We start from the raw sequence: 27,935 nt of genomic DNA on the forward strand, positions 1-27,935 counted from the left end.
CGACGCACCCATCAGACAGGATGCCGAAGACTTGGGATGCACGGTTTTGGCAGCTTGCGCTTCAGCTTCGCGAGCGCCTCGAAACCATTCAACGGCGTTTTGACACCAGGATGCAAGTTCTCAGAGGTCAGATTGCCACAAGACTTGAGCTTGATAACCCTGAAGCCGAACACAGGGCCATGAACAGGGAAGAGGAGAAGGTCAGATCTGCCAAGAAAACTTGGTACGAAGACTCAAGCGAAGCCATTTGCCGCTATGTGTGCAACGTTCCGGCGGACTTTGCAAGCACATGTGTTGGTATCACCGACCCTGACTTGCTTCGTCTTGTATTCGCATACACCCTTACTAAACGTATGCTGCGACCCATGGAGAACGGCGTACCTCTTTCTTTGGACGCTTGGACTGCTCACATCAAAGGAGAGGTTGAGTTGTCTGGCCTCGATTTCCCATCACATGAATTCGATAGGTTTGGCCCGGTTTGGCGCGGCACACGCATCCCAACTCCCAAGGGTCTTGGCGCCGTCGACGACTTCTTTTTCGTTGTCTCCGTCCCTCTCGAGCCAAGATGGCCGGCTGATTTACAGAAGCCACCTCTGCAAATGAAGATCCCCACCAAAAAGCTTTTTGGTGATACGCAAACTTATTGGCACAGATTGATGCATGCCGATGGGGATCCCTACCGTCTCCGCGTCAAGGTATCGACCTATCCTCGAGATGCCACAGTGGATGCCGAGATGAAGGCCATCTCAAGGATGGCACAGATGGACCAGAGCAACGCTATCGCCATGGCACAGTGGAACTTTACCCAGAGCTTTGATACGACTACGCACACAGAAGTTTTCGACCTGATGAAAGGCTTTCCTGGGTTTTCCCTCGACACATTCGACGAGTTTCAACGCCCGGCCTTTGCCAATGCAGATCGTTTGCCCGCTGCTATGATGTTCGTTGAGGGTTTCCCTGGCTCGGGCAAATCCGCATTGGGCGTTCAAATGGTTGGCCTCATCTGCAAGACTCCCAATAAGGAGCCTCGTCTGAAGCAAATGGCCCCTGTGGCTGCCGTCACCCAACCGCCTGTGGTTTCCACTCCGGCGGAGTTCATCAGCTCGGATGGTTTACAGCTTGACGAGCAATACGAGCAACAGTGCATCGACATCCAAGTCAAGGCTGCAATTGATGAAGCTGCTCGAGAAGAGAAGAGACAGGCTCGGCGCGACGCCGAGGATGCAGATGCTGCCGGCGCTGATGCGTACCCAAACGAAGACGCAGGTCAGGACCAGCAAGATGGTGGCGATGGCGTCGATATGCAGTGGGAACAGCCTGCAGAGGACGAACAAGTCGCAGCCGCCCCTGGTCAGGTTTCGCCGACGACGCTCAGCCCGCTGACGAATGGGCCGTAGCCGACGACACTCAGCCCGCTGGCGAATGGGCCGCAGCCGACGACACTCAGCCCGCTGGCGAATGGGCCGCAGCCGACGACACTCAGTTCGCTGGCGAATGGGTTGCAGCCGACGACGCTCAGCCCGTCGACGAAGGGGTTGCAGCCGACAACACTCAGCCCGCCAACGAAGAGGTTGCAGCCGACAACACTCAGCCCACTGGCGAAGGGGTTGCAGCCGACGAATGGGCTTCAGCCGACGACACTCAGCCCGCCGACGAATGGGCTTCAGCCGACGACACTCAGCCCGCCGACGAAGGGGTTGCAGCCGACGACACTCAGCGAACCACTCTGCCCCCTGATGAACCTCTCCGGCCCGATAGTCACTCTGAGGCTCACGATGAGTGGCAAGATCCTTCCGCTCATTGGGCAGTGCTCGTCGATCCTCAGACCCCTGACCGGGAGGAAGATGTCGAAGCCGTCGACAACCCAGCCGACAATTGCCAGGAAAACCAGAACAAACCGGTGAAGCCCATTGTTTGGTGCACCCCAAGCCATGCGCTCTGTACCGACATTGTCCCCAAGCTCATGGAGGCAACAGGACAAATTGTTTGCCATGTGCATCCCCTTGAGGCCGAGCTCAGGGCACTGACTCATGCCAACACTCCAGTGCAGGCCCAACCCGATCGTCGTGCCATGATGCCTGTTGAACATGATCTGTTGCAAACTCTTGACGAGTTTCGGAAGGGACAGTCTGTCGCCAGCCGTGATCCCTATAGTCTTTCCACTTTGGCTATGGATATTGCCACGAATGATCCGGATTGGAATCACATGACGAGCATACAGCGCAACCAGCCGCATCTATGGCGCAACTACGCCGACCGGTACGAAGAACGTTGCTTTGCTATTCTGCGTCAAGCCATTACGCAATGCCACGTTCTCGTAGGTACGCCGGTATCCTTGGGCCAAATCGCCGACAAATTCGACCTCACTGCCCGCTTTCTTGTTGTCGATGAGGCTGCACGCATGACCGAGTCGTCATTCTGGATCCCCATCGCTGCGTTCGGTGGTTGTCCCACTCTGGTCATTGGCGACACGCGTCAGTTTGGGCCCGTAAGCAAGAATAGCCAAGCCCGTGGTTCATCTTGGCGCTCTACTTTCGGCAGGCAGCATTGCATGTCTATCCTCACACGAGCATCTTGGGCCGCCATCACTGAGCTCCCGCTAACCATCAACCGCCGTAATCATGGCCAGATTGCCCAGTTTGTCAAGAATGTGGTCTACAACAAGGAAATGGTAATCCCCCTGTCGGTTGAACAGCATGCTCTCGTCCCGCAGTTTATCTTGTTCTTCAACTCCCTCTTCTGCCACATGGTATCCCCATGCGAGGAGGGCGATCTTCCAACTGCGAACTCTTGGGTCATTGACCTTCAGGAAGGCGTGGAGAGTGCCATCGGTACCAGCTTTTCGAACTTGGCTTCAAGCAACTTCACTCTGGAGCTTGTCCGTCGAATCTTTGCGCAAAACCTCCCCTCACTACACGGCAATGGCAGAGCATCGATTCTTATCGTGGCACCGTATACTGCGATGGTCAACGACATCAATGCCGCTCTCGATACGCAGTCTGATCGGAATATTGTTCGTTCTTTAGTGAGCGCTCGTACGATTGACTCCAGCATGAGCTTCGAAGCAGATGTTGTCATCGCTTTACACGTTCGTTCAAGCAAGCTTGGGTTCACTGGCGACTCGAAGCGTGTGGCTGTCATGACATCCAGAGCTCGACTTGCAGCGATTTACGTCGTTAGCACGCGTGATTGGGAAATGGACGGCGAGGGCAGAAAGGCATCCAAGCATTCGCGACCCAATTAACATCTTCCGTCTTGTTCAAGTGGCACCAGCACCAGAACGCCGTCTTCGCCACAAGCATCACAGGCAAGGCTGAAAGCAAAGGATGGAACAAGACATGCCAAGTCTGTTTCGAATCCGGACATGACACGGCGCAATGCAGAAATTCACCTGACTGCACCACTTGCAGAGGACAACACCACGCGTACAATTGCACACATCGGCCCGCCTTGACATCTGCTCGTCTCGAACGTCAACCACAAATTGACTACGACATACTTGCAAACGGCGGAACTGACTTGATCAAAAGTGGAAAGAAGAGGACTCTCCTGGGCAAGACTCGCGAACAGGCCATCCAGGGTGAAGAAGGTCAGCCAACTGCAGCCGCCCTGACCCGCACCGAACGAACTGGTTTGCATGAGCTCGCGCGCGACCAGACCGTTCGGCTTGGCGAAGAAATCGACCTTGATGCCGAGGAGTTTCACTAGTTCCGTACTTGAACAGAAGTCGGCGATGGCAGCACTCACTCTCGAGAGCTCTTTGGTCACAGGCGAATAGGAATGGACACGATGGCGTTTGAACAGTTTGATATCCAATTTCGGATTTACAATGAGCATAACGGATTGGACCCCGAGATTGTTACCACGTCCATAGTAGTATGAGAGAATTGAGAATTACACACTGAATGCTTCTGGTCTGTCTTCGTTCACACTGCGCTCAATCTCGAATGATGTGGACAGGTTCTATGAATTCCTGGCAATGACAGGCGTGACTGCCTGGCGGGGTGCGGCTGCGCCGCTGCCTGCTGTTTAGTACACCATGGCTTCTTTTCCAATCCGCTCCCTTCTCTGTCTCTCTCGACTTTTTTTATCCTTCACCTAATCCGCCCTTCTTCTTCCCGCCCTCTTTAAAAGCGATGGACCTGACAAGAAAAGCCTGAGGTAGGGCTCGATCCTTCGCACATGTTTGGATCGCAAATCACTCCGGAGCTTACCTGTTTGCCCTCGGGCATTCGCACCCTTGTGTCGCACAGGACGAGGGTCTTCGTCGACGGTTACTTGTCGCCGTCCTGTGTTAGTTTACAGTTTTCAAAACCCCCTCTCTTCTATCCGACCCCTCGAGTAACAAGATCACTACGAATCCGACACGACATCTATCAGTTCCGGGCCTGAATTGCATTGAGACGGCTCTATTTGCACTCGTTTCCTTCTGACAGAAGATGTGCCTCTCTCGCTGGACTACCTTCTTTCCCCTGTATGACATTTCCCACCAAGCGGCGCTTGCCTCCCTGCCTTCGTGTCTACCTACCTCCAAGTCCCGATTTCTCAGCGATGGGGCTTTCCTACACGGAAGCAGTTCTCACTGACTGAATGTAACTGATTTCAGGGCAGGTGCCAGTCTGAAACCCAGCGATGCAGGGCGAGATAGCAGCCAATGCCCTCCTTCAAGCCTCGATTTCGAACGTTGGCACCTTCCTCGTAACACAATTACAGGGCGAGCTAGCAGCCAATGCCCTCCCCCAAGCCTCGATTTCGACCGTTGGCGCCTTCCTCGTTATACAATTGCAGGGCGAGGTAGCAGCCAATGCCCTCCTCCAAGCCTCGATTTCGACCGTTGGCGCCTTCCTCTAATATGATTGCAGGGCGAGACAGCAGCCGATACCCGCCTCATCATGGACCCTGAGCAAGTATCACGCGACCTTTCCTGCGCGGATCTCCAAATCTCCACAACATTTTCTCCCTCCTACCTTTGTCCGGATTTTCTTCCATTCTCGTCGATACTCTCGTCTTCAGAGCCTGCGTTTCTTGAAATTTACGTTTTCAACACCAGCGCTGTTGTCTCTGCCAACTCAGGTCGATACCCTTTTTTCTCCATTGACAATTCGGTCGACCTCGGTGACTGGTTTCCCAACACTTCACAGCCCTCGTTTCCTTCAGACGCACTTTGACGTGATGCCTCCGCGGACCCGTGCCCACACATCTGGTCTGGCAAATGGCAAAGCAGTCGCCTCCGATGGTTTCTCTCCTCAAAGCTTGGCCCCGGCTGCCCATCCTGTTGAGGAACACAACCCCACTGTCGCCAAAGCTACTGTTCGCAAAGGCTTTTGGGCGAGCCAAACCCCCGAGGCCTTGGAGGCCCTCGATCAGCAAGCGACGAAGATGTTGAATTTCGATAAACCACGAGGTGGCCAAAGCTCCCAGATTTTGATGGGAGAGAATTTCAAAACGCTTCCAAGCGTACCGCGAGACCTCTAAACACGAGTACGTATATTACCTTTCTCGATTCGTCTCCTCAACTACGTTATATTGTGGTCTCCTAACGTTGTCTTCACTCCGGCTGATAGCACCAATACTGTCCCCACAAGTGAACAAATCGAGAAATACATTGCCCTCCTGCCTACCAGTCTCAAACCACAGGGCGGGATCCTCAGCCTCAAAACCGCTCGGATTGAACTTTATTTCCTAATCCAATGGTGTGAATGGAATTGGCATGGGCGATTCTCTCTAGGTGTTCGAGAGAGGACCAGATTGGGTGAGTCCAAATCCTTTCCTTATTTCCATCTGTCGCGTTGCACGCTGTTTGCCGTGTTTGCTCCTCTAACAGGCACAGAGCACCTGCTCAATTATCTTCTCGAGAACAATTTGGTCACACGTGATCGTATCAGAGAACAGCCTCGTTGGCTCGGTATTGCATCAGTTCGTCGCATGGTCACAGCCGTACTCAATAATGCCATGGTTCACGGCACGCTCAATTGGGATTCGACAGTCATTGAGGTTCTTTTCCCTGTGTTCCAGCTCGCCACCGGAGCCCGCACTGGAGATATCGTCCGATCTGCCCATCACAAAGGCAAAGAGTACGTTGTGTGGAGTGACATCGACATGTGTCTTTCCAAGTGTGATGATCCCGCCGACGAGCGTTTTTTTATCAATATCACCCTCAGATGGTGCAAAGACAACAAGTGAGTGCATGCCGGTCTGGCCTCCGCTGATTTGAGGCCATGTTATCTTTGCGCTTTGCTCCCTACTTCTTTTTCGATACTGACCGCCGTCTTTAGGGACAAGCCAGAAAACAACCTCATCTGTACCGTCAATGAGCTTGATAACACCGACTACAACGTCGTTGACCTTGTCAAGTTGCTCATTGCCTGGGCCCTTCGGAGTGAAGCGGTTTACGCCAACACATTCGAAGACCTCATCACAACCTGTCGCGGTCACCCGAAGAGACTTGTCATCTGGCGTCACCCCAACAGAGCTATTTTCCCTGCTGCCGGAAAAGCTGGCGATGTCCTGCTTGATGGGAACATGGAATACCGCCAGCCGCTTGCTCTGCTCCGCAAGTCATGTATCACCGCTGGTCTCGCTATCCATCCAGTCACCCACGACGTTCGCCGCGGGGCCATCAGGGGAGTCTTCGAGATAGGCCGTGGCCTCGGTATTGACAGCGGTCGGGAACTCGCGAGACAAGTGGCTGGCCATTCTCTCTCGAGCTTTGCCGCTGGTGTGACAGATGAGTACATCGGCCCCAGTCACATCGACCACTACTCCTTGCGCATCAACGCACATACCTCAAACCAGTCGAGGAACAATACAAACGAAAAGAAGAGAGCTCTTCCATATGACTTGGAGTCAAATCTCACTTGGAGTGAAGGTCAAACGTCATCGAAGCGTAAGCACAGCCGCCAAGAGATTACGGACACATGCCAATCGATGGGTCTGGACCCCAAGGTCGTTCGGCACCGAGAGACTGCCTCGAAGAAACTCAACTCGACACAACACTGGGCTGCTGCAATTAACGAGAGACAAGAACAAGATGCCATGGACGCCCTCACGGCCCACGCTCCTCCAGGCAAGCAGATCAATGAGGCTTCGGAGGGAACAGAAAAGGGCAAATCGTCGTCCATTACAAACCCTCGAAATCCCTTTACTCACCCGAAATCTTTCGATTCTTGCAACTTGATTGACATTCCGCAAGATGGCCCTGTCAGTTCCGCGGCTCGGTCCGAGGCCGACATCATCAATGACAGTCTCGAAGACATCATTATTCAAGCTGATGACGACGCTGAGCAAGACGCCACTGAGCAAGACGCCCTCGACGCCATGCCCGAGATTCCCTTGGAGAGCGATAGCGTTCTCACTTCAGACCGTAAGCAGTTTGTTACGTACTTTTCTTCAGTCAACACGTATCTACACCAGACCGCTACTTCAAAGAGCCCAGCCATCATGCCCACCACGATTGGTAGCAAGGACCTGCCGGATCGTAAAGTCTTCGCCTGCAGAAACAAGTTCTGTAGTCGAGTGTTCAATCGGAGTGCAGCCTTCGAGCAACATCTCAAGACATGCGACCCCCCTAAGAACGACGCTCTCGTTTGCACTAACTGCTCTAAACTGTTCAAAACCGAAAAGTCGCTCAAGGGTCACCTCGATCAGAAGATTTGTGACTTTGGACAGAAGCTTTGTCCGTACAGACACGAATGTGGCGACGATACAGTTTTTACAGGCCGTGGCACGCTCGAGAAGCACTACGACGACAAACATCGTGGCTGGGTCAATCGCAACTGCCCTGTCAGATCTTGCCCACGTCACACCCAGACATTCAATAAGATCACTGATCTCAAAGGTCATTTGAAGAGGATGCACAAAGATATTCTAACGGATGACGCCATCGCGGACTGGTTGCCCACCCCGCGTGGTAGAATCAACGAAAACAAGAACAGCAGGACGAACATCAAGAAGAGTCTCGAGAAGTGCGCTGAAAAGAGTACCAAGAAAAGCACAGAGACGACTGTGGCGAATGATTCCGATGAGGATAGGATTGTTTACGACACGGGGGCCGAGGGCGAGACCGAGTCCGAAGGTTCTTTCAGTACTATGACTGAAACCGAAGACGAGGACGACCATGAGAATGACTGGAGTGACTGAATGATAACTTCGCATGAGAACCCTGTCACATAATCTGCTTTACATTCCTTCGTATTCACGAGACTTGCTTGCTTTTCTGACATTTGGAGGTTTTGGACGCATGATTATTATCGTGGTTAAATAATGGCGAAGGAATTTGTGGTCTGTAGAGCGGGACGGAAGGTCGAGTGTCACATTGCTATGATTCATTTCAATCAAGACTTGTTGTATTCTTTGATGATAGAAACCAATGGCAATGCCTCACACCGCAAACATCGGAGAGGCCTCGAGTGCATACTACCTGCGAGCACAGCGGAAAGTCGGAGGCCGGGATGCGTTGGAACCTGGCAGCCTGTTACTACTGGAACAGAACCACCTAGCCCAAGTCATCCGACCGTTCGTCCAGGGAATTACAGACCTGGGGCTTCGACGAGAGGCAGTGGAAAATCCAGCTATGCGAGCTGGAAGTCTCAGGGAACTGTTTCAGCTGATATGACGAGGCCGATAGACCATTGAGGACAGAAAACAGGTGATGAAGGCTCAAGCTGATCAGACCAGGACCCACCTTACTGACAAGATGTTGCGAACCCAGCAAGAGGAAAGCAAGGGCAGAGTGCTTGCAGGGTATTATGGCCTCCTAATGCCAGCTGAGGCAACCCAAGCACCACACTCAGTGGTTTTTACTCTGTATACGGGGGGTTGGAGTGGACTGCCCTGTGACACTGCATGTCTGGGCCCTATGGGAGCAGGCCTCGATTCAATTTCTCCCGGCTGGACTGCACGAAAGAGCAGCCACGGTCATCTCGACGTCTGGCTATCAATTTCGTGCACATTCAGCACCAGCAGCACCTCCACAAGTTCCGCCATTGGTCCATCAACGCAGGAGCCTCAGACGGTCAGGGTGAGTAATTTAGAGGTCCAGCGGTACGATATTCCCCTCTCAAGGTACCAGAAGGGCTCGTAGAAACGTCAGAACTCGACTATTAGCAGTACCACACAGGGGGAGGATCAGCGCAGTCAGGGCAGAAAATTTCACCAGCAGATGAGGATGGCAGGAGATCACCACTACAGTCCAATAACCTCATTATTAACAGAGCTATGTCTATCCAGGCAGTAGAAATCCAAGCAGTGGAAGTCCAGGCAGTGGAAGTCCAGGCAGTGGAAGTCCAGGCAGTGGAAGTCCAGGCAGTTGAAATCCAGGGTCAGCTTTTGGGGCCGCTGAAATCACTGATGGTCTGAAGACACAGGGGATCATGGTCATCCCAGGTCCCGCACAGTCCCATAAGAGCCTAGGCATGGTTGAGATGTCAAACGGCTAGTGCAATAGGTGATGAACAGGACAGGGGCGGGGAGCTATGACTGGGACCTCAAGAGTCGGCAATATATGAGAGCAGTGAACGCTAGATATATAGCTCTGGTGGGCTATTCTCCTTTCGTGATATTGCACGGAGTGCCTCACGTAGGCTCGATAGAGGCTGCTATTCCCAAACTAACCCAGACTTCACTCCTGACTGCTATGGAGGAGCCGGAATGACACCCGACGAACTACCTTCGGGGACGGAGTGAGTCGATATAATGGACCATCGGGTCGCATGATTGGGACACTGCAGAGCTGATGTTCATGGAGGCCTGCTCGCGATTGCGGCGGCTGAGCGGTACGCAAAGAGAACCATGAAGCCCTATCCTGTGTGAAATGCGTTGGGATCACCTGAAGGCCTTGAAGCCTCATATCGGGTATCTACAAGGGAAGGGAGAAGTCCTCCCGATCGAAAGATATCTCAGGAGGCCTGAAGTTATCAAGAGACAATCAGGCATTCATGCACAACCAGTACTGACTCGTGGGAGAGAGGGCCTATGCCATATTGGAGGAGGTCACTGTGGCCTGGTACTTTGGGTGGTGTCTTGCGTTGAGTTTTGACGATGGAAGGAACCCAATTGTGGACGGGATGACGGAAGGAACCAGAATTGTTGAGGCCTGGTGATTCTCTTGAGGAGGATTGCTCGTGCCTAACCTCTCTACTCTCCCACCTACCCTTTTCAACCAACCCTCGCTTCTTCAACCACCTCTCGACCTTTACCGCTATCCCAAGGCCACGACTCCAATATACCCTCCATACCTTATCCCCCCATTATCATCGCTTTGACTTACTATATACTACTATACTATCCACTAATGCAACCATTGCATGCGTTGCATTGCGCGCTGCACTGGCACCAGCCGCGAAAGTGGTTTTCAATCTTTACACCTTGTCCCTACCCGATTGTCCTGTGCTAATGTCCCCGCGCCTATCTCTGTCACCCCTGTCTCTGGTCACCCCTCATTCATTGTCATCGTTCCCTCGTCGTCGCGAAGTTGTCTTCATCACCCTGCCACGCTGCTGCCGTTGACTTTGTTGTGCCCTATCTCAATGTTATGGCGAGTGTACCCGTTGCAAGGTACATACTGCGATACGCGGCAATAAACGGCAAGCACAGTCAACAAATCACAAGCGACGACCCGAGACACGCAAGGGAGATCGTGGCAGATACTTATATTGCATGCTCCTTGACGGAAATACCATATCCCATCGAGTGGCCAACCTCAGCAAGAGCGCTGAAGCACGCGCTGCAACGTCGGCGAAAGGACATTGCAACGAACGCACCCCAGAACACAGGACACCAGGAAGACAACCTGGATGACAAAGCTTGGATCTACCGATCCCCCACACCATATCTATTTCTTCAGGGATGGCGTCTCTGAGGGTCAATTTTCCCAGGTCATCGACATTGAGCTTGCAGCTATCAAGGCCTTCTTCCGGGAGAAGTTTAGCCACAAAATGCCCAAGTTTACTATCATTATCGCTACAAAACGCCATCACATTCGGTTCTTCCCCGTAAGGGGCAAAGGAGACAAGAACAATAACCCCCATCCAGGCACACTTCTGGAAAACGAGGTTTACTATCCTTTCCAATAGGACTTCTACCTATACGCACATAGTGCTATTCAAGACACCGCTCGCCCTGTCCACTATCATATACTCATCAACGAGGCCAAAGTAAATCATCAGAAGCTTCAGCAGATAATCTACCAGCACTCGTATCAGTACGCTCGCAGCACCACCCCGGTTTCACTGCATCCCGCTATCTACTACGCCGACCTGGCTGCCGGCCATGCTCGTGCTCACGAGTCGGTCGCCACGAGCGACGGTTTCCGGGCCGGACCCAAGGGCCAGGAGATGGCTCAGGGCTTTAGTATGCATGAGGTCTCGAAAGGTGGACCTGAACGCGGCGCCGAGGCGGCTCCGCTGATCCCCATAGGTGGAAACGATGCGCTCGAGGTGAACCGCAACTTCATCCGGTCCACCATGTGGTACATTTGAGGCGACTTCTCTTCTTGGGAAGTATTGTGGTCACAAGCACAGAGACCGACAACCGCAACACGGTGGCGGGAGTGCAGACCGCGCTGGACGACCTGTATATATCGAACGACGCATATTGGAGAGGCCAACAGTCAATCGGCCCAATCAACTTTGCCACGCACACGCCGACGCCCACAGCCAGTGCCGATACGCAACCGGACACTAGACATCCAGGCATACAGGAGCAACACACCACAGTATCCACAGCTTCCGCAGCTACAAGGGAGCAACACGACGCTATCCCATAGGACTAGATACCCTCACCATTCCTGTCACGAACACACTCCATATCACCAAGAACAATGAACACCGACAACGGGCCACCGACCAGCAACAACGGCAATGCGAACAACAGCCCCCTGACCAGGTCAGACGCAGCAATGCTATTGTCGGAGGCAATACGTGCGTCGAAGGACAAGACACGCAATGACATGGTGAAGCAGCTGGCAAGCACGGTTGATCGCCTGGACCACAGACCGCACGCGGAGATGAAGTGCTGAACGCATCCGCCTACGAACATCAGGCACTCGAACCCGAGACCGTGGGCGTCTACAAACCCGACTACAACGACCCCTATAACCTCAGCACTATCACCGTTGGGCAAAGCACTATTTATACGGATATATGCGCCTTCACAGACCGACTCAAGGATCTAGAAGGCCGTGCTTTTGTATAGTATTCTCAAATCCTCACAGAAACGGATAAGGAACTAATACGAACCGCCCCAGTCCTAGTCATCTGCGACAATCTTCTAGACTACTTCAAGCTATATTACTCGGAAGCAATGCACGCAACACTAGAAGAGTGCCAAGTTCGGATTGCTGGACGTCGCCTCACGCAAGGACGTACTCAGCTTCATCCAGACAATGATCAGGGACGCCAAGGCGTGCGGATTGAACAGCACAAACTAGCTGAGGGTTATATACAAAGCACTCAACGGAACACTGCAGGGACTGATACCGCCTAACCGACAACACAACTCTCGACGGATTCATAGCCGCAATCAGAAGTCAAGAGTCCGCAATCCGCAAAACCGCACCAGAACGCTATCGCAGAACGCACTAATAATAGCTAGGACAATCCCCACAGTGGACAACCCGCAAACCCATACATCACATTTAGCACAAGACATCACACTAACACGTATCGACGCAATACAGGAGCCCGGTACCGCGGTAGAGGCTACGCCCAAACAACTAAATATGGCTACAACACCCAGTAGCGCAACCCACAAGCGCAGAACCACAATAACTACACCCAGCCATAGGGGACACACTGGCCGCAGCCAACGCGTGAAAACTTCCGTCCCACAAACCCCAGTTACAGGAAAAGAGGACACAATCCTGATAACAACTATAAATAGCTTTGGGTTCCGCAATAGATATAAAAAAGACTTCCGTGGAGGATATTGCGGCGCATTCTAGCGCAACGACAACGGCAGATACGTTCCCGAGTAGCGGCAACTAGGCCCCTTACAAGTACAAAACAATTATCAGGCAAACCCAGCACCGCAGAAAGCCTTCGTTGCGGCCGACGACGAAATATACGAGGACGACGGGTGTCAGGACGAAGACCCCAGCAGATACGTACACAACGATTTCACTCAAAACCCCGACGACGACATGGTAATGGATGAGTACGATCAGACGTACTTTGATAACCCGCAACAGGACGACATTCAGCCACAGGAGGACGCATACAAGGAGGAGCCACGGGAGGACGTACAACGCGTATATCAAGTCATAGCAGTCTCACGCGTTGCAAAGCGCGATAAGACTTACAACCGCTGCGGCGAGGGGTTTAGGAGCAATAACGCTTTACACAGGCGCATTAGAGCTACATATATCGGACACAATCAGGCCCTCGCTCTTCCTGCGTACGGAGAAGAGGACAATAAACATCTTTCCAATTACTATACCAAGTTGCCGGGTCAGCCCGAGCAACCACCTCAACTGCGTAATAGACTGAAAATCAGCAAATCCAGCGCATATTCCAGTACGGACATCGGCAGCGGTTTCGCAACGCTTAAGCACGATATATTGCGTATCCCGATCACCCCAGACGAAGAGCGACCACATCCCCAACACGAAATCAGCGCCGATACAGGCTACAAAATTCACAGGAGAGGCTGCAATCATAAACGACCTCCCAACCAATATGCCCTTTGGCAACAACATCATGGTCCCGGAGAAGTTCACTTTGCAGACGGAAAGGGAATGAATTGACATCGGAACGTGCGGAGCATAATTGCCAGCCGCACTTGCAAGGACGAATAAGGCAAGGTTGCGAGTCGCATACGTAGCGGTGACGGAAGAGCCACCACACACCCAGATGCGAATGCCGGTAGCACAGAACGCACCAGCGAGCGAATACATCTTCGAGCCCCCAAACAGACGGACAGATAGAGTGCACCATACAAAACCATCGAGTCGGCTCTTCGACTATATCTGCACGCACTCAACGACGCCAGCAATCGGGAGACGGCGATCCCGAGACTCCAATTCCAGTACAACACAACGAAGTCGGCATCAACGTGGAGAATCCCAGTAGAAGTCGTCAAGAGATTCACTCCTAACGACATTACTAGGGCACTGGCGGATCGAAGCCCAGCAATAGACCCAGCGAGCAAGATATCAGTAGCGGATGCAATCGCAACGTCAGCAATAATAATAAAAAGACACTACAACCGACGACGCATCGCCAAATTCCTCGAAGTCTATAGCAAGGTTTACCTACGCCTATATAGGGGATACAGCTTCCCCGACGCCAGCAGCGTACAAGTTACAACTGCCAGGCAACTGGACAGTATACGACGTAATGTCCATCGATCACTTAGAGCCGGCAATCGTCGACCCCTGTAGTAGAGTAGTGCCCTACATATAACTAATACGCTACGGTGAATAGTAAGTAGTCGTAATATTAGCAGAGCGCAAGAAAGCGAGGAAACGGCAATTCCTAGTCTAATTCGACGGTTTACTATCGGAGCACAATCAATGGCGCACAGAAAACCAACTCCTCACAGTCGGCGAGCAAGCTATCCTCAGGAGATGAAAGGAACAGCATGGCGCACCGAAACCACCTCCTTCCTCGTCAAACTGGCTGAATCACCCTAGAAGAGGGAAGAAGTCATAAAGATTTCCCCCACCCACGAATTCATTTTTTCCTTCTTTTTCCTTCTCCCAAACGCAACCTCTCCCATACTCCCGTAGTTCATACTAGCAAGCACACTTCATTAGCAAACAATCACGATCACCACGGCCCGGGGGCTCGCACACACACGGGTGTCCCCAGGCGCGCAACACTCACCCAATAACGACAACATCAGCACCAGCAGCAACGGCGACTTCAACACCTACAACCGATCAAACAGTTGCGATAACTATGCCCAGTAAGACCCACAATCAGTGCCAGACCGACGACGACTGGCAGGAATACCAGTCACCACGCAGAGCGGCGGCAAGGGCCATTGCACCCAGCGAGGATTGGGCGAAAATCGACGAGGTCACCAAGAGACCGTTGTCACCGACAGTTTTCAGCAAGAAGTGCTCGCCAAGCAACTTCAACCACTTCAAGTTAGTCAGCAGTAAATACAATAGTGACCCCAACTCTATCACGAATACCGATATTATAATCCTTTGCATCCAAGGCCACGACGGATCATTGCCCGGTTGTATGCACAACGACAACAAATACGTCACCTACCGCAATAAATTCTGCAACGCACTGGGATTCGCAAAGATGCCAGAGAACACCGGCACCAACGTGAGCGGCACCGACGGCAACAGCACCACCCCCAAGGCAAAATCGGCCAAGAAGGTACACTTTGCCAAGTCTGGAGGCAACGCAGGCCGCTCATCGAGCAGCGCCTCCTCGTCGAACAACGCTCCGCCTTCGAGCAACGCTCCACCTTCGACCAACGCCTTCTCGTCGAACAACGCTCAAGCTTCGAGCAAAGCCCCCGGCATCATGGGCCCGCCTTCGCAACCCAAGCAAACTGGCAACACTGCATCGAGCGACCAGGCGGGCAATGACGCATCTGGCAACACTGACCAGACTGGCAACACCGACCATACTAGCAATACTACCCCGACTGGCAACACCAACGAGATTGGCAACACTAACCAGACTGGCAATACCGACCAGACTGGCAACACCGACCAGACTGGCAATACCGACCAGACTGGCAGCACTATGTCGAGCAACCAAGCGGGCGGCAACACGTCGAGCATATACGCCTGCAACGATTTGGGCATCGACAACATCGACGACCTGCTGAACAACGACAGCCCTGCAAGCAGCCCGCGCGCACCTGATGGGGAGGTACCAAACATGCGCGGCAAGGAAGTTGCACCGACTGTGGCCATCAGTAGCCAGCCCCAGGCAACTGGCAGCAAGAAGGGAACGACGAGCTTCAGTTTGGGCGCACGACTGGCATTCCAGCACATGGGCGACATCGATCTGTTGCAGGAAAACATCAAGATCCTCCACGACAATAACATAGCAACGGACCGTGGCGCAAAGGCCTCTTACAAGGCACTCAAAACTCAGCTTGACAGACTGACAGCCAACCACGAAGAGGTGGTGCGATGGGTGAAGGACAACAATAGCCGCATGCACAACGTACTCAAGGCACAGGCCGATGTAATCGAACGCCAACAGGAAGCATTGTCGGCACAGAAAGACGCAATCGACAAATTCCGCTTCGATGGCATTGCAGTACCTGACGTGTCGCAAGGCTCTCAGAGCCGCCACAACATGGTAATGCAGGCAGTAAACGCATGGAGGTCCTCATCACGCAGTCCATTGCGACGAATCCCTGTGTCCTACGGACCGGCAACAGAGCAATACGCCAAGACTAAAGACAAGGGGCACTTTCAGGCGGCACAGCAGGAGTTCGTCAACACCGCCAAACGCAAATTGCAGGAAGGTTTTGAGTCACCAGATCCGAAACGTGTTGCCACCGAGACAACGGACACGACCAAGGAGTGAGCGAGCAACAATGAATCGTATGGATTGAATTGCTGAATGCGACTGGATGGACAGGGTGAGACAATGGACATCCAGATCGACAACACATCAAAGCAACGATTCCTATGCGGCAGATCTGCGCAACGAGGACGTCGCCTTTGCGGTGGGCGGCACTGTGGCGTACACACAGCCACACGTGACGGCACCACACAATACACATAGCTACATAGACATCGTCGCAGAACGATTAGTCAAGTCAATCCATCTACTTACACACACCACATTGCCACAGGTGACCCCTCACTTCTCCTGTGCTATGGGGTTGATTATGTATCATGATAGCCTACGAGGCTTACTAGAGTCACTCTTCTCATTGCACAAATAGAAGAACTTGGTTCAATCTTCCCACTTCTGCCCTGAGAATTGACATAGCTGCGCGCATGTTTCATCTTTCATGGTGCATGCCAGCCATCCCCAACCATAAGCAACAGGAGCGACCAGCCGAGTCCTTTCTTGTTCACAAAACACAGCCCCTGAAGCAAGCCTTGCCGCCGGAGGATCCAAGCGGAGCGGCGAGGAAAGCAGCCGGAACAGCATTACTACGAGGCCGTTGATGAGGTTAGCCACCAAACCCCAATCGTCGCTGCGCTCGCATCACTCCAATATAAAACTATGTCACTCGCAGCGAATAATTGGTAGGGTTTGCATAGCAAACCCAACAGCAAGACGTTCAAATGCCAGCCTCGGGACCCTGAACCCCCCACCCCCGTCCCCGGGCCCCCCTGCCTCCCAAAAAAGAAAAGAAATAACCCGTTGATCGAGGTCATATCGCCCTTCTCTTCATGCTCCTCCTCCTGCTGTTGCTACTGCTGCTGGGGCTCCAAGCCCCATAGACATGGCGACCTGTCCTTGTTGAATTATCACACTAACGCTGGCGTGCTGGGCATCCGCCATCAACATCAACGTACTCTTGGCTGCTCAAAGTCGAGAAGGCCAGTAGGCAGAGGCAGAGCCGGCGTGATGCACGAGCGCGCAGGCATAGCTGAGTAGCGTTTTAGAATACCAGAAGTCAGCATGGGCTTTGGGATATAGACCGACGTGCTTGGCCTGTGAGGGCGCAGTGCCAATGTTCCTGTCACCAGGCTTCATATCATCAGGCTCGAAGAGGTGGTTCGGCAGTTTGCCGGCAATCTCATGTCAGACCTCACGGACAATCCACTCATTGACAGCCTTGTCCTCGAATGAATTGTATGGCTCTTCCGCTTCAGGTTGTTCCACTGGATAGGCGTGGAAGTTGCGATTGTCAAGACCCCTGCGAAGCACCTCATAGATGGTGTGAACTTCGGCGTGTATCTACGATACTCGCCCTCTGCTTCAGATGCTCTGAATAGTTGCAGAATTGAAAGTGGAATCTCAACTCAACGAACAATCTCCCTCACGCAACCCCCGTGGCTTGTAGCGAGGGAAACAGTTCGGGATGGGATAGACTGAACAATGGATTTTCCGCCCCTGTGCTGGTAGGTGGGGGTTGTTAACTCTGGTAGCAATGGGGCAAGTAGGATATATCATTCATATAGTAGGCCACTCAAGATACTTCTGTAATAGGCTACGCCGCGGCACCACCTGCTTGTTTCACATTTCGATGAATACGCCCAAGGAGACGACAGTCGGCATGTGTGCTGTCTGTGGGAGGCAGGTTCAGGAGCAAATAGCAGATCTCGTAGGTAGTCCGGTCACGTTCAGCAATGAACTTGTTCGTTAGTCACCGATTGAAAAGGCTGGCCAGGATTGATACTAGATGGATCTACTGCGCGAGCTCTTTGTAGGTCTGCGCTTTTGTTTGGGCCTTGCTGCGTGACTTCGCGATGCGATTCATCACAGCATGCATACGGTGATATATCCGTATTAGCGCGCCAGTCCACTGAGATCATGTAGTGTCAATGGAAGATGATTTTCGGGTACAGGGTGTCTATAAGACAAGTGGGAGATAACTGGGTGAATGTACCTTCACAAATAATACCAGTGATGATCAGCGGCCCTTGACGCGGGGAATGTCATCGGCGTGCACGACAAACTCAAGATTCTGCTGCTTGCCATCCCAGAAGGGGCTGATTCCCCGCAGAATATACGTCTGGCTCTCAATGCCTGTTCTAGACCAGAGTGAAAACATCTTCCGCACGTGGTCGACAGTTGTTATATACACGTTTTCGTAGCCCTTAGCACCCTGATCGGCCCCATGCTTCGTACCTTCGCAGGGTCATCTTTACGCTATTTGGGAGAAGCTGGTAAGTGGGTGACCCAGAAGAACGGGGTCAAGGCAACCTGCGACGCCTGACTGCTTATTACGACAGTCAGCACAACGTTTGATGAGCGTGCTAGGCTTCTTCGAGCTCATGAAGATGCTATGGGGATCAGAAGCATAACAAAAAGAGCAGACAGCTGTAACCTATCAACCTGGTCAGGCTTGTCAGGGAGAGGCTCAGACGTTGAGCATCCCCGACAGGGTCTGGGAACGGTCTTGTGGCGACTGAAGCCATCGAAATGTAAGCGATATGTTGGTATTATGTGTTAGAGATGAGTCTGATGGGAAGTGTTGACGGAAGGGCAGCGAGAACGCAGCTGCAGACGCGCTCTCCCGCCGTGAACAAGATGCCTCACCGACAGGGGTAGATGAGCTGGTGCAAGCGCGCTACCTGCAGATGTTCAACGACGTCATAGTAAAAGGCTACCGAGAATACACCCCGGGCATTAGACGTATCGATGCAACTAAGGGACCCGAGGGACGCTTTCCAGCAAACGCCGAGCTCGAGAGACTTCGGACCGAGCCTGAGAGAGGGATCAACACGCTGCGAGAGCAGCGGTCTCACGAGGAGACCGCCGACTTTCCCTAGACTTACAACTGAAGGTACAGACAGTGGAGTGCGGCATCGATGCTGCGGGCGACCTGACGTTCAGAGAGAGGAAATGGATACCCGGCGGCCAAGATAACGAGGTACTACGGACGAAGATCATTCACAAAAACTCATGATGTCAAGACCTGCGGCCACGCTGGCAGGGACAACACAACCGCCGCTGTGGCTCACCAGTTTCCCCGGCCAGGGTAGTCGCAAGACGTGCGACGGTTCCTCAGGAACTGTGGCGTGTGTGGACGGTCGCAGATCTGGCGCGACTTAAAGCGCGGCCTCTTAAACCCCCCACTGACCCCGCAGCGCATCCATTGCGACCTTGTCATGGATTTCATGACGAACCTGCCGCCGGCCGGGCCCGTGAAGCTGCGCTACCTTTGGTTGATCACTGAAAGACTCTCTAAGTTCGTCACTTTAGAAGCAATGGGGTCTGTAGATGCGGAGGCCTGTGCTAAACAGTTTTGAAACTGTCATTTCCGCTACCATGGATTGCTAAATTCGATACCTAGTGATAGGGGTTTAGGCTGGAAATGTAGGTTCTGGGCTTACTTCCATCTACTCGCCAGTTTAAATCAGCGACTCAGCACCGCATACCATCCATAGATGGACGGGAGCCCAGAGCGGCTCAACCGGGAGATACAGTCGTACCTAAGACCGTATATCTGCTATTCACATGATGACTGGGACAGGTAACTAGCGACCGCCCAGCTAGCCATTAACAACCGAGCTAGTTTGACGACCGGAGTGAGCCGCTTTTTCGCCATTTATGGGTACCATGTCGATTAGAAACAAGTCGGCTAGATACCATCGTTGGGATGCCGCGAGTTCAAAGCGAGGGAGCTGATAGAACGCATCCAGGAGATATCGAACTTTATATAAGCTAGCATAGCCGCGGCCCAGACAAGGATGGAGGAAAACGCCAACCGCCGGAGGCAACCATCGAATAAATTAGAGTAGGCGACTGTGTTTAGCTGTCGCTAACAAAATTCAAGACAGGAGGCTATCCAAGAAGCTCGACTGGCTACACCAGAAACACCGCGTAACGAAGGTTATCGGCTCACATATGGTAGAGCTTTAACGTGCACCCGGTTCACCATAGGTTCCACGTAGACCTCCTCCGTCGTGCCCATGACGACCCTCTACTAGGACTCTTAGTGCACGATGAGCGACCCGAACCTGTCTACGAGGATACTACTGGAGCAATGTGGCTGGTCTACAAAATACTCTGTACGAGGACGCAGCGGAGGGGCAGAAGATCCCGTCCAGAAGCACTGATACTCTGGCAAGGATACTCCGAACCAACATGGGAACCAGTCTCTGGGCTCAAAGACAGCGACGCACTAAGGGCATTTGAAGGCCGATACAGCCCAATTCAAGAGAACGACGGGCTCGTAGACTCTTTCCAACAAACAATCAGGGCGAAAATAAGGTAGAAGCCCGAAGTAAGCCGCGTAAACGCGGCGCATTCAACTCGGTCCCAAATGAGCACCGCTATCGGTCGAGCGGCCTGCCAAAGCGGACCGCCCCCAAGTGATGTCAGAGTAACGAGCAAAAACTATGAACCAAGGGGGAGCCGCAAAGGCGACTCCTCCGCGTCGATGCGGGCCAAACGACGTGAAAACGCGCTGGTAAAACTTTGAAACCGCGGCAAAGCCAATCACTCCTCACCCTGAATAACGACCTCTTCCTCATCCTCGGGCTCGTCGCCCACGTTGGCCTCGGTAGCAGCGACGAGGCGCTCGAGGAACGACTCCATGCGACTGAGACTGGCCTGTACGGCCAGCTGGTGGGCGGTGAGGGCGGCGGCGACAGGCTGCGAGACAGCAGCGGGGGCGGGGGCAAGGCCACGGGGGTCGGGCGGCAGCCTCGCGGCGGCCTCGGCGCGCGCGGCGGGAACGGCGTTCTCAGTCTGGTAGAACACCGGCGATGCGTCCTCCCAGGCGCCGGCGGGGTCTACTGCGAAGTCAGTAGCGAACTGGAAAGCGATATCAAAGCGGAGAACGTAAACATCCCGTGGGGGTTGTCGTTGGCGACGCCGGGCGGCGGCGGGCGTTGACGAGGGCGGAGGCGGCTGCGCGGGCCTCTGGGATCACCGCGACACAGAGGAGACCGGAGAAGCGCACTCAAAGCACTTACGCCCGGTACCTGCAACGAGAAACGTCAGAAGGCGCGGCGATACCGTACCACGGAAAGACTTACCACGCTGGTCGTGGCACACGCAATTGTAACCGGGCACGCCCGGGTACCGCTCCTGAACGACAACCTGAAGGTTGTCAGCCGTCAGGCGGACGACGCAGGGGCGGCAGGCCTGGGCGCGCCGGTTGCCAGCACCTCCTTTGGGGCGCTTGGGCGTGGAGGCCGGATTCTACTACGGAATCAGCAGCGGAAACACAGCGCACAACGAGGGTACTCGCGTTGTTGTTGTTGTTTCCCCGCTTGGAGGGGGTGACGACGGCGCCGCCTGGGGCAGCAACGCCGCGAGTGCTGGAAGAGCGAGCGGACATCTAAAACGCATCAGTACCACACTGTACAGGCAGTGGTATAACAGTCTTACTGTGGTGATGGTGGTGGTGGTACTAGTGCAGGTCCACAAAAATGCCAACGCGTCAGCAGAAACACACCAACTGGGAAAGAGCCGAGACAACTCCAGGAGGAGGCGCATAACTCACAGTGAACTTGTTCGACGACTACGGAGAAGTCAGCAAGCATCAACCTAAGATATAGTACTCCCCCCCGTTGGGGTTGCAACTTACAAGGATGGGGCGGCGGCGGCGACAGTGTGGGTGGATAAGGTTGAAAGAGAGAAGAATCTCGAAACCCAACCTGGAGCAACAATGGAATTACATAGAGGAAACAGCGGGTTCGTCACAAAAACCAACCACATTCACTTCAACAACTTGGGTTAAACACCACAACGACGACCGGACCCACTTCGAAACTCGCAATAACTACGATGAATACCCCATACAAAGGCGGATATTTAAACGGGTTATACCCGGCCAAGCCACGAGTCTGAGGCTGCGCCTCAGCAGCTAGTTCGCTGGTGGGCTCGAGCACGACTTCTTGTTCTTTATATAGTAATAATACATTCAAGGCCTCGTCCCAGCACAATGCTCGACGACCAGCCCCTTACAGATAGAAGGCTGTTTTCCTTTGTCCGGTTGAAAACACAGTTCCACTGAAACACCATTCCAATCATCAGAGGCACTGATTAAAGCTGAGCTCCAATTTGTCACTTGAATTCATGTCGGGGAGCGTTGCTTGGTCTTTCTCTTCTCCCCGCTGGAATACAATCAGGTTCATGGGACTAAGTTTGCCTATCCATTGCCCGGCAACGAATGATTCCTACAGAGACTTCTCTTCATCTGCCATCTGTCCAAGGATGTCGCTCCACTCCTCCCAGACGCCTTGAGCCAGCGTGCCTTTCAGTGGCAGCCTGCCGCCTTTCAGGTGACCGAAGCCCAGGACCTTGAAAATGGCCTCGCGAACTCCCAAAATTCCGTTCTTGACGATGAACTCTTCTGCTGAAGAGACCTTCCACTGCAGACGGCGGACCTCCTCCTGCGTCTCCTCGTCTGCAGGACGCTGGGAAGCCAGCTTGAAGAGCTTCGTGATGGTCTTGGGATAGATAGCAGCAAGGCCATCAATAACGCCAGCAGCATTGAAGACAACAATGGGACCGAGCTGCTGGCCAAAGCCGGAGTAGACGCGGAACTTGCTATGATCAATCTTGGGGTGAAGTGACACCTGCACGTGGTGTGAGACGTTGCCGTGGGACCTGTTCCATATTAGTCAACTTCTCAAAATACAAGACAATAAATCTTACATCTTGCATCCAACAATCTTGGGGTGTGCTGCCAGCTTGGCGTACGTGTCTATGCTGACCACGAGGTTGTTGGTAACGCCGGGGTAGTTGTATCTGCTCATGTCAGTGTCCACCTCGCATAAGCCCACTCACAGCAGACTCACATCAGGATGGGCAGAGGGCTCTTGTCAGCGACCAAGGTGTACCACTCGACGAGGTTGTCTTGGCTGGCAGCACCGCCAAAGTAACCCGGCGCAAGCACCAGACCCCACTGCGCGCCTGCCTTGGCGGAATCGTGCAGCCATTCGAGTGTCTCGTCGACGCTGTTGACAAGGACACCCGCCATGATGGGGTAATCCTTGTAACCCGCCTCGTCGAGACCCTTGCGAACCCCAGAGATCATGTCCACACGCTCTTGCCGAGACATGTGAATCGCCTCTCCGGTTGAGCCCATCAGCACGAGACCTGTGATGCCAGACTTGGCGAGATGGACGCTGTGAGCGACCTGCTGAGGGACATCGATGGCAGGTTGCAGGCTGGAAGAGTCTGCGCTCTCCTTGAAGAACGTGGGGACCGGCACAAATACGCCATCTGGAGGAGTAGTGTTCGCCATTGTGCGAGAGCTTGTTTGTTCTAGATTCGAGCAAGTCTTTCTGAAAGTTGAGAGAACGAAAGCGGTTCAATCGAAGCCTCCAAAAAGAAATGTCCCAGGTCAAGCACCAAACGCTGGCGAGAACACGTGTATCTGTATGACGAATTAAGTGAGGGGTCAGAGGTGGGTCGCGGCATGCCGGAGTCGGAGACGTTTAACGGAGAAAACCGGCGTTCGGGCGCCAGCCCGGCACGGGGCGGCGTCGGGGTCGATTTTAGCGGTTACCGAGTCCGTCCGTCGGATAAGTGCTTTCGGATAACGACGCGGGGTCAAACATCAACACAGATAATCCGTTCACGATCTTGACTCTGGGTTTAAATGAGGATTCATCCACGGGCATGATTACGCCGCACAAACGTGACAAAGTAGTATCATTATCACTTGCATAACGTGTCATCATGTCTTCCGGACGCTCCTTCAAGCTTAACTCGGGCCACTCGATTCCCGCCGTGGGACTGGGCACATGGGTGAGTTGAACCTCCTCACTGCGGGGTCGTATGAGCGTCACTAACAATTGTCAGCAATCTGGGCCCAACGAGGTCGCTCGCGCTGTTGAGCATGCCCTGCGTCATGGGTACCGCCACATTGACGCCGCGGCCGTCTACGACAACGAGGAGGAGGTCGGTGCTGGCATCAAGGCCTCCGGTGTTCCCCGTGAGGAGATCTTCCTTACCTCCAAGCTCTGGAACACCCACCATAAGGCGGAAGATGTCGAAGAAGCACTCGACCAGTCCCTCGCCGATCTTGGCACTGACTACGTCGATCTGTATCTCATCCACTGGCCTGTTTCTTTCAGCAAGCCCGCCGAGAAAAAGCAGCGATTTCCCCTCGCCGCCGATGGCGGTGTCGATGTCATCGACGTGCCCGCTTCCGAGACATGGAAGGCTATGGAGGCCCTCGTGAAGAAGGGCAAGATTAGGAGTATCGGCGTTAGCAACTTCAGCAAAGCGAGGATCGAGGACCTCCTCAAGACGTAAGTGGCTGCAAAAAATCTTGGGAGTGCTCAAGCTCACATATCCCAGCGCCGAAATCAAGCCCGCAGTCAACCAGATTGAGGCGCACCCCTATCTTCAGCAGCCCGAGCTTCTCGAGTGGTCCAAGCAGCAAGACACCTCAGAACTGCCTATAGCCCGTCTGGAAACAATAATCTCAACCTTCCTAAGAGCGCTGGATGACCTTGAAGTCGCGGCCATCGCCAAGGAGGTGGCCGCCAGCCCGCCCAGGTCCTCATTCAGTGGGCCGTCCAGCGCGGTACCGTCGTTCTCCCCAAAGTCTGTGACGCCGAGCCGCATCGAGGAGAACTTCCAGGACTTTGAGTTGTCGGCTGCCGCTCTGGAGCGTATCACAAGCTCGACAAGAACCACAGGTACAACATGCCTGCTCGCTTGGGTGTCGACGTCTTCGGAGAGCACGACGAGGCTTTCTTGAAAAAGGCACGGGCGGACTGGATCCGCGGCACAGAAAAGCGGCCAAAATAGACCATAGAGTAGCATAGACAGCAATGAGCATTTGCATTTTAGCCTGACTACGTTTTGTTGACAACCCCAAGATAGAGTCCAAACATCATGCCTCAAGCCATGTCAGATATCGATACAGGAGAAGATTGGGCAATTCTGACGCAGCAATGGTCGATATGAGATGCAGCGATCGACCTGACAACTGCCTCCTTTCTTCGGTCACGTGTGAATATGAGACAATGTGTCTTCGGCAACCACCCCTGTGCGACATGATCAGGCAGATCAGCTTGGCTGTGAGATTTAATGTCTACCAACCCTGTCAACGTGACAACCTCATGCTTTGCCGGCATCCGGATCGCCAAGACTGGCACTTGCTCTTAGACAGGCTGACACCGTAATCGTGTGATGCATACCCTGCGTGCTCCGAAAGAGCCGCCTTTCTCCTTTCCGAGTGCCGAACACGACATCAGTCCCTGGACAAACATCACAAACAATGCCGTAGCCATCCCCCACCAACGACCTGCGCACCCCCACGTTTACTGAAAGCCGGCTCGGGCCGTGTGTGAAATCCGGGCTGGCGCCGACGTCGGCAACCTCTCGGCCCCACATGTAAAGGCGTGATTCGTGGACGGATACATTTCCGGCTGATGTCTTCCGCCGTTGAGCATCGGATGTCAAGCTGGTCACCCAATCACTTGACTCATCGTACAAAACTGAGGAAACGGGTACGAAGGCAGGCCAACGCGCGCACACGCAGGTAACTGTACGCTTACGAGGAACTTCATCCCGTATCATTTCTGAAAGCTCCATCACTCACTCACTTACTCAGACAGACGAGAAAATGGGCAAGATTGCAAAGATTGAGTACTTCCGTGTGCCGCCGCGGTGGCTGTTCGTCAAGATCACCGACGATGCGGGGAATGTAGGATGGGGTGAGGCATCGCTTGAAGGCCACACCCAGGCGGTTGAAGGGTGCTTGGATGCTTGGATTTCGCAGTACACTGGGATGGAAGCCGAGTAAGTCACACCAAAATCTAGAGGATGAGGGTTTGATTACTCACACGATGCAGTGAGATTGAGCAGATTTGGCAAAAGTCTTGGCGCATGGGCTTCTACCGAGGCGGTCCCGTATTCATGAGCGCTCTGGCTGGACTCGATATTGCTCTTTGGGATCTCAAGGGTAGGTGCACGCCTGGAGTTTCTGTTGCTACTTATTTTGCTGACGAGAGATCAAAGCCCGGAAACTCAATGTTCCCATTTACCAGCTGTTGGGCGGCAAGGTGCGAGATACGATCAAAGTGTATGCTTGGATTGGCGGCGACCGGCCCGCTGATATTGAAGCGCAAGCGTAAGTTGCCTCTTGAGCTGTATTCCATAAATCATCCAACTGACAAGTCTCAGTCTGTCGCGCAAGGCGCAAGGGTTCACTTGCGTCAAGATGAATGGCACTGAAGACTTGGCTTGGCTCGACTCCCCTGCTGCACTTGACGCCTGCGTCGAGCGTGTCAAGACGGTCAAGGCGACGGGCATGGATGCCGGCGTCGATTTCCACGGACGAGTGCATCGACCCATGGCCAAGCAGTTGGCGGCACTGCTGGCTCCGCACCGGCCGCTCTTCGTGGAGGAGCCTTTGCTGTCGGAACACATTGAAGGCATCAAGGCATTTGCGCAGTCTACCACGACACCCATTGCACTGGGAGAACGACTTCACAGCCGGTGGGATGTCAAGCCGTACCTCGAGGCGGCGTGCGTCGACATATTGCAACCAGACATTTCTCACGTTGGTGGCATCTCAGAGCTTCGTCGCATCGCCGCCATGGCGGAAGCATATGACGTGCCCATTGCACCACATTGTCCCCTGGGTCCGATTGCGCTCGCCGCCAACATTCAGGTCGACGCAGCGACGCCTAACTTTGCGATCCAGGAGATGAGCCTCGGCATTCACTACAACACAGGCGGCCACGACCTGCTCACGTACATCAAGAACCCGGAGATTTGGAATGTCGAGAACGGATACATTCCGTTGATGACAGGGCCGGGACTTGGTATCGAGATAGATGAGGAGAAGATCCGATTGTTAAGTCAGGGTGCTGAGCCGTGGGTGAGTCCGGGCTTCGTCGGACCTGGCGGCGAGCTGCGGGAATGGTGAAGAATTCTAGACACATCTTTCTTTTTTGCTGCAGGGGAATCCATTTCCGGCAGGCCATTTCACTCCAGCCTTGCGGGGGTGAGGGATCAGGGACCAGGGTGCTTCGTACATTGCATGGCGTCGTAAGAATCAAACGGGGGTTACTTCGCGTGTTAGAGGCACAGTTCTTCATACGACCATCCACACCAACTGGTGAGACCAGAGCCGCCGTCCCCTGAACTGACTAGCCACGATTCGTTAGTATCCGTTCCCCCGGTAGAGCATACTATGAAGAGGTTGTAGGCCATTGTGGCGTGGTTCCATGCATGCATCGGATGGTCTCCCCCGCGAACGAAACCCCGCGTCTTCTCCCCGCATATGAAGATGAAGGGTCCACACTCATCTCTCGGCCCTCGTCGTGACTCGTGCCGATGTTGCGCACGGAATACAAAACAACACATCACCACTCGTTCTCCGCCCGACGCCCTTTTCCGTCACAACGG

General features: G+C 53.6%; 9 protein-coding genes across 9 annotated transcripts; 7 read left to right on the forward strand and 2 right to left on the reverse strand.

Moving 5' to 3' along the window:
* Positions 1 to 656: 656 nt before the first annotated feature.
* Positions 657 to 3,244, forward strand: VDBG_07779 (BIP4; the record flags this gene model as incomplete). The annotated part of the gene is made up of 2 exons (XM_003002274.1): positions 657 to 1,350; positions 1,398 to 3,244. The coding sequence occupies 2 exons, from the start codon at positions 657 to 659 to the stop codon at positions 3,242 to 3,244; spliced, it is 2,541 nt and encodes an 846-aa protein (XP_003002320.1).
* A 2,855-nt stretch (positions 3,245 to 6,099) lies between these two features.
* VDBG_07780 (predicted protein) lies at positions 6,100 to 8,139 on the forward strand (the record flags this gene model as incomplete). Its single annotated transcript, XM_003002275.1, has 2 exons — positions 6,100 to 6,179; positions 6,276 to 8,139. The coding sequence occupies 2 exons, from the start codon at positions 6,100 to 6,102 to the stop codon at positions 8,137 to 8,139; spliced, it is 1,944 nt and encodes a 647-aa protein (XP_003002321.1).
* Positions 8,140 to 10,934: 2,795 nt separating this feature from the next.
* Positions 10,935 to 11,477, forward strand: VDBG_07781 (predicted protein; the record flags this gene model as incomplete). Its single annotated transcript, XM_003002276.1, has 2 exons — positions 10,935 to 10,991; positions 11,073 to 11,477. The coding sequence occupies 2 exons, from the start codon at positions 10,935 to 10,937 to the stop codon at positions 11,475 to 11,477; spliced, it is 462 nt and encodes a 153-aa protein (XP_003002322.1).
* A 3,420-nt stretch (positions 11,478 to 14,897) lies between these two features.
* On the forward strand, positions 14,898 to 16,505 carry VDBG_07782 (predicted protein; the record flags this gene model as incomplete). Its single annotated transcript, XM_003002277.1, has 1 exon — positions 14,898 to 16,505. The coding sequence occupies one exon, from the start codon at positions 14,898 to 14,900 to the stop codon at positions 16,503 to 16,505; it is 1,608 nt and encodes a 535-aa protein (XP_003002323.1).
* A 1,473-nt stretch (positions 16,506 to 17,978) lies between these two features.
* Positions 17,979 to 19,375, forward strand: VDBG_07783 (predicted protein; the record flags this gene model as incomplete). Its single annotated transcript, XM_003002278.1, has 5 exons — positions 17,979 to 18,001; positions 18,090 to 18,241; positions 18,698 to 18,769; positions 18,947 to 19,027; positions 19,149 to 19,375. 5 exons carry the CDS (start codon positions 17,979 to 17,981, stop codon positions 19,373 to 19,375), a joined length of 555 nt encoding a protein of 184 aa, XP_003002324.1.
* A 1,672-nt stretch (positions 19,376 to 21,047) lies between these two features.
* On the reverse strand, positions 21,048 to 22,052 carry VDBG_07784 (predicted protein; the record flags this gene model as incomplete). Its single annotated transcript, XM_003002279.1, has 4 exons — positions 21,048 to 21,343; positions 21,527 to 21,535; positions 21,590 to 21,755; positions 21,945 to 22,052. 4 exons carry the CDS (start codon positions 22,050 to 22,052, stop codon positions 21,048 to 21,050), a joined length of 579 nt encoding a protein of 192 aa, XP_003002325.1.
* Positions 22,053 to 22,735: 683 nt separating this feature from the next.
* Positions 22,736 to 23,877, reverse strand: VDBG_07785 (dihydrodipicolinate synthase; the record flags this gene model as incomplete). The annotated part of the gene is made up of 3 exons (XM_003002280.1): positions 22,736 to 23,168; positions 23,217 to 23,309; positions 23,360 to 23,877. 3 exons carry the CDS (start codon positions 23,806 to 23,808, stop codon positions 22,736 to 22,738), a joined length of 975 nt encoding a protein of 324 aa, XP_003002326.1.
* Positions 23,878 to 24,245: 368 nt separating this feature from the next.
* On the forward strand, positions 24,246 to 25,275 carry VDBG_07786 (aldose reductase; the record flags this gene model as incomplete). The annotated part of the gene is made up of 3 exons (XM_003002281.1): positions 24,246 to 24,314; positions 24,369 to 24,820; positions 24,870 to 25,275. The coding sequence occupies 3 exons, from the start codon at positions 24,246 to 24,248 to the stop codon at positions 25,273 to 25,275; spliced, it is 927 nt and encodes a 308-aa protein (XP_003002327.1).
* An 870-nt stretch (positions 25,276 to 26,145) lies between these two features.
* Positions 26,146 to 27,453, forward strand: VDBG_07787 (galactonate dehydratase; the record flags this gene model as incomplete). Its single annotated transcript, XM_003002282.1, has 4 exons — positions 26,146 to 26,321; positions 26,375 to 26,484; positions 26,541 to 26,652; positions 26,706 to 27,453. The coding sequence occupies 4 exons, from the start codon at positions 26,146 to 26,148 to the stop codon at positions 27,451 to 27,453; spliced, it is 1,146 nt and encodes a 381-aa protein (XP_003002328.1).
* Positions 27,454 to 27,935: the final 482 nt, after the last annotated feature.

This window comes from Verticillium alfalfae, genomic scaffold, assembly GCF_000150825.1.
Source record: "Verticillium alfalfae VaMs.102 supercont1.10 genomic scaffold, whole genome shotgun sequence".
Lineage (NCBI taxonomy): Eukaryota > Fungi > Ascomycota > Sordariomycetes > Glomerellales > Plectosphaerellaceae > Verticillium > Verticillium alfalfae.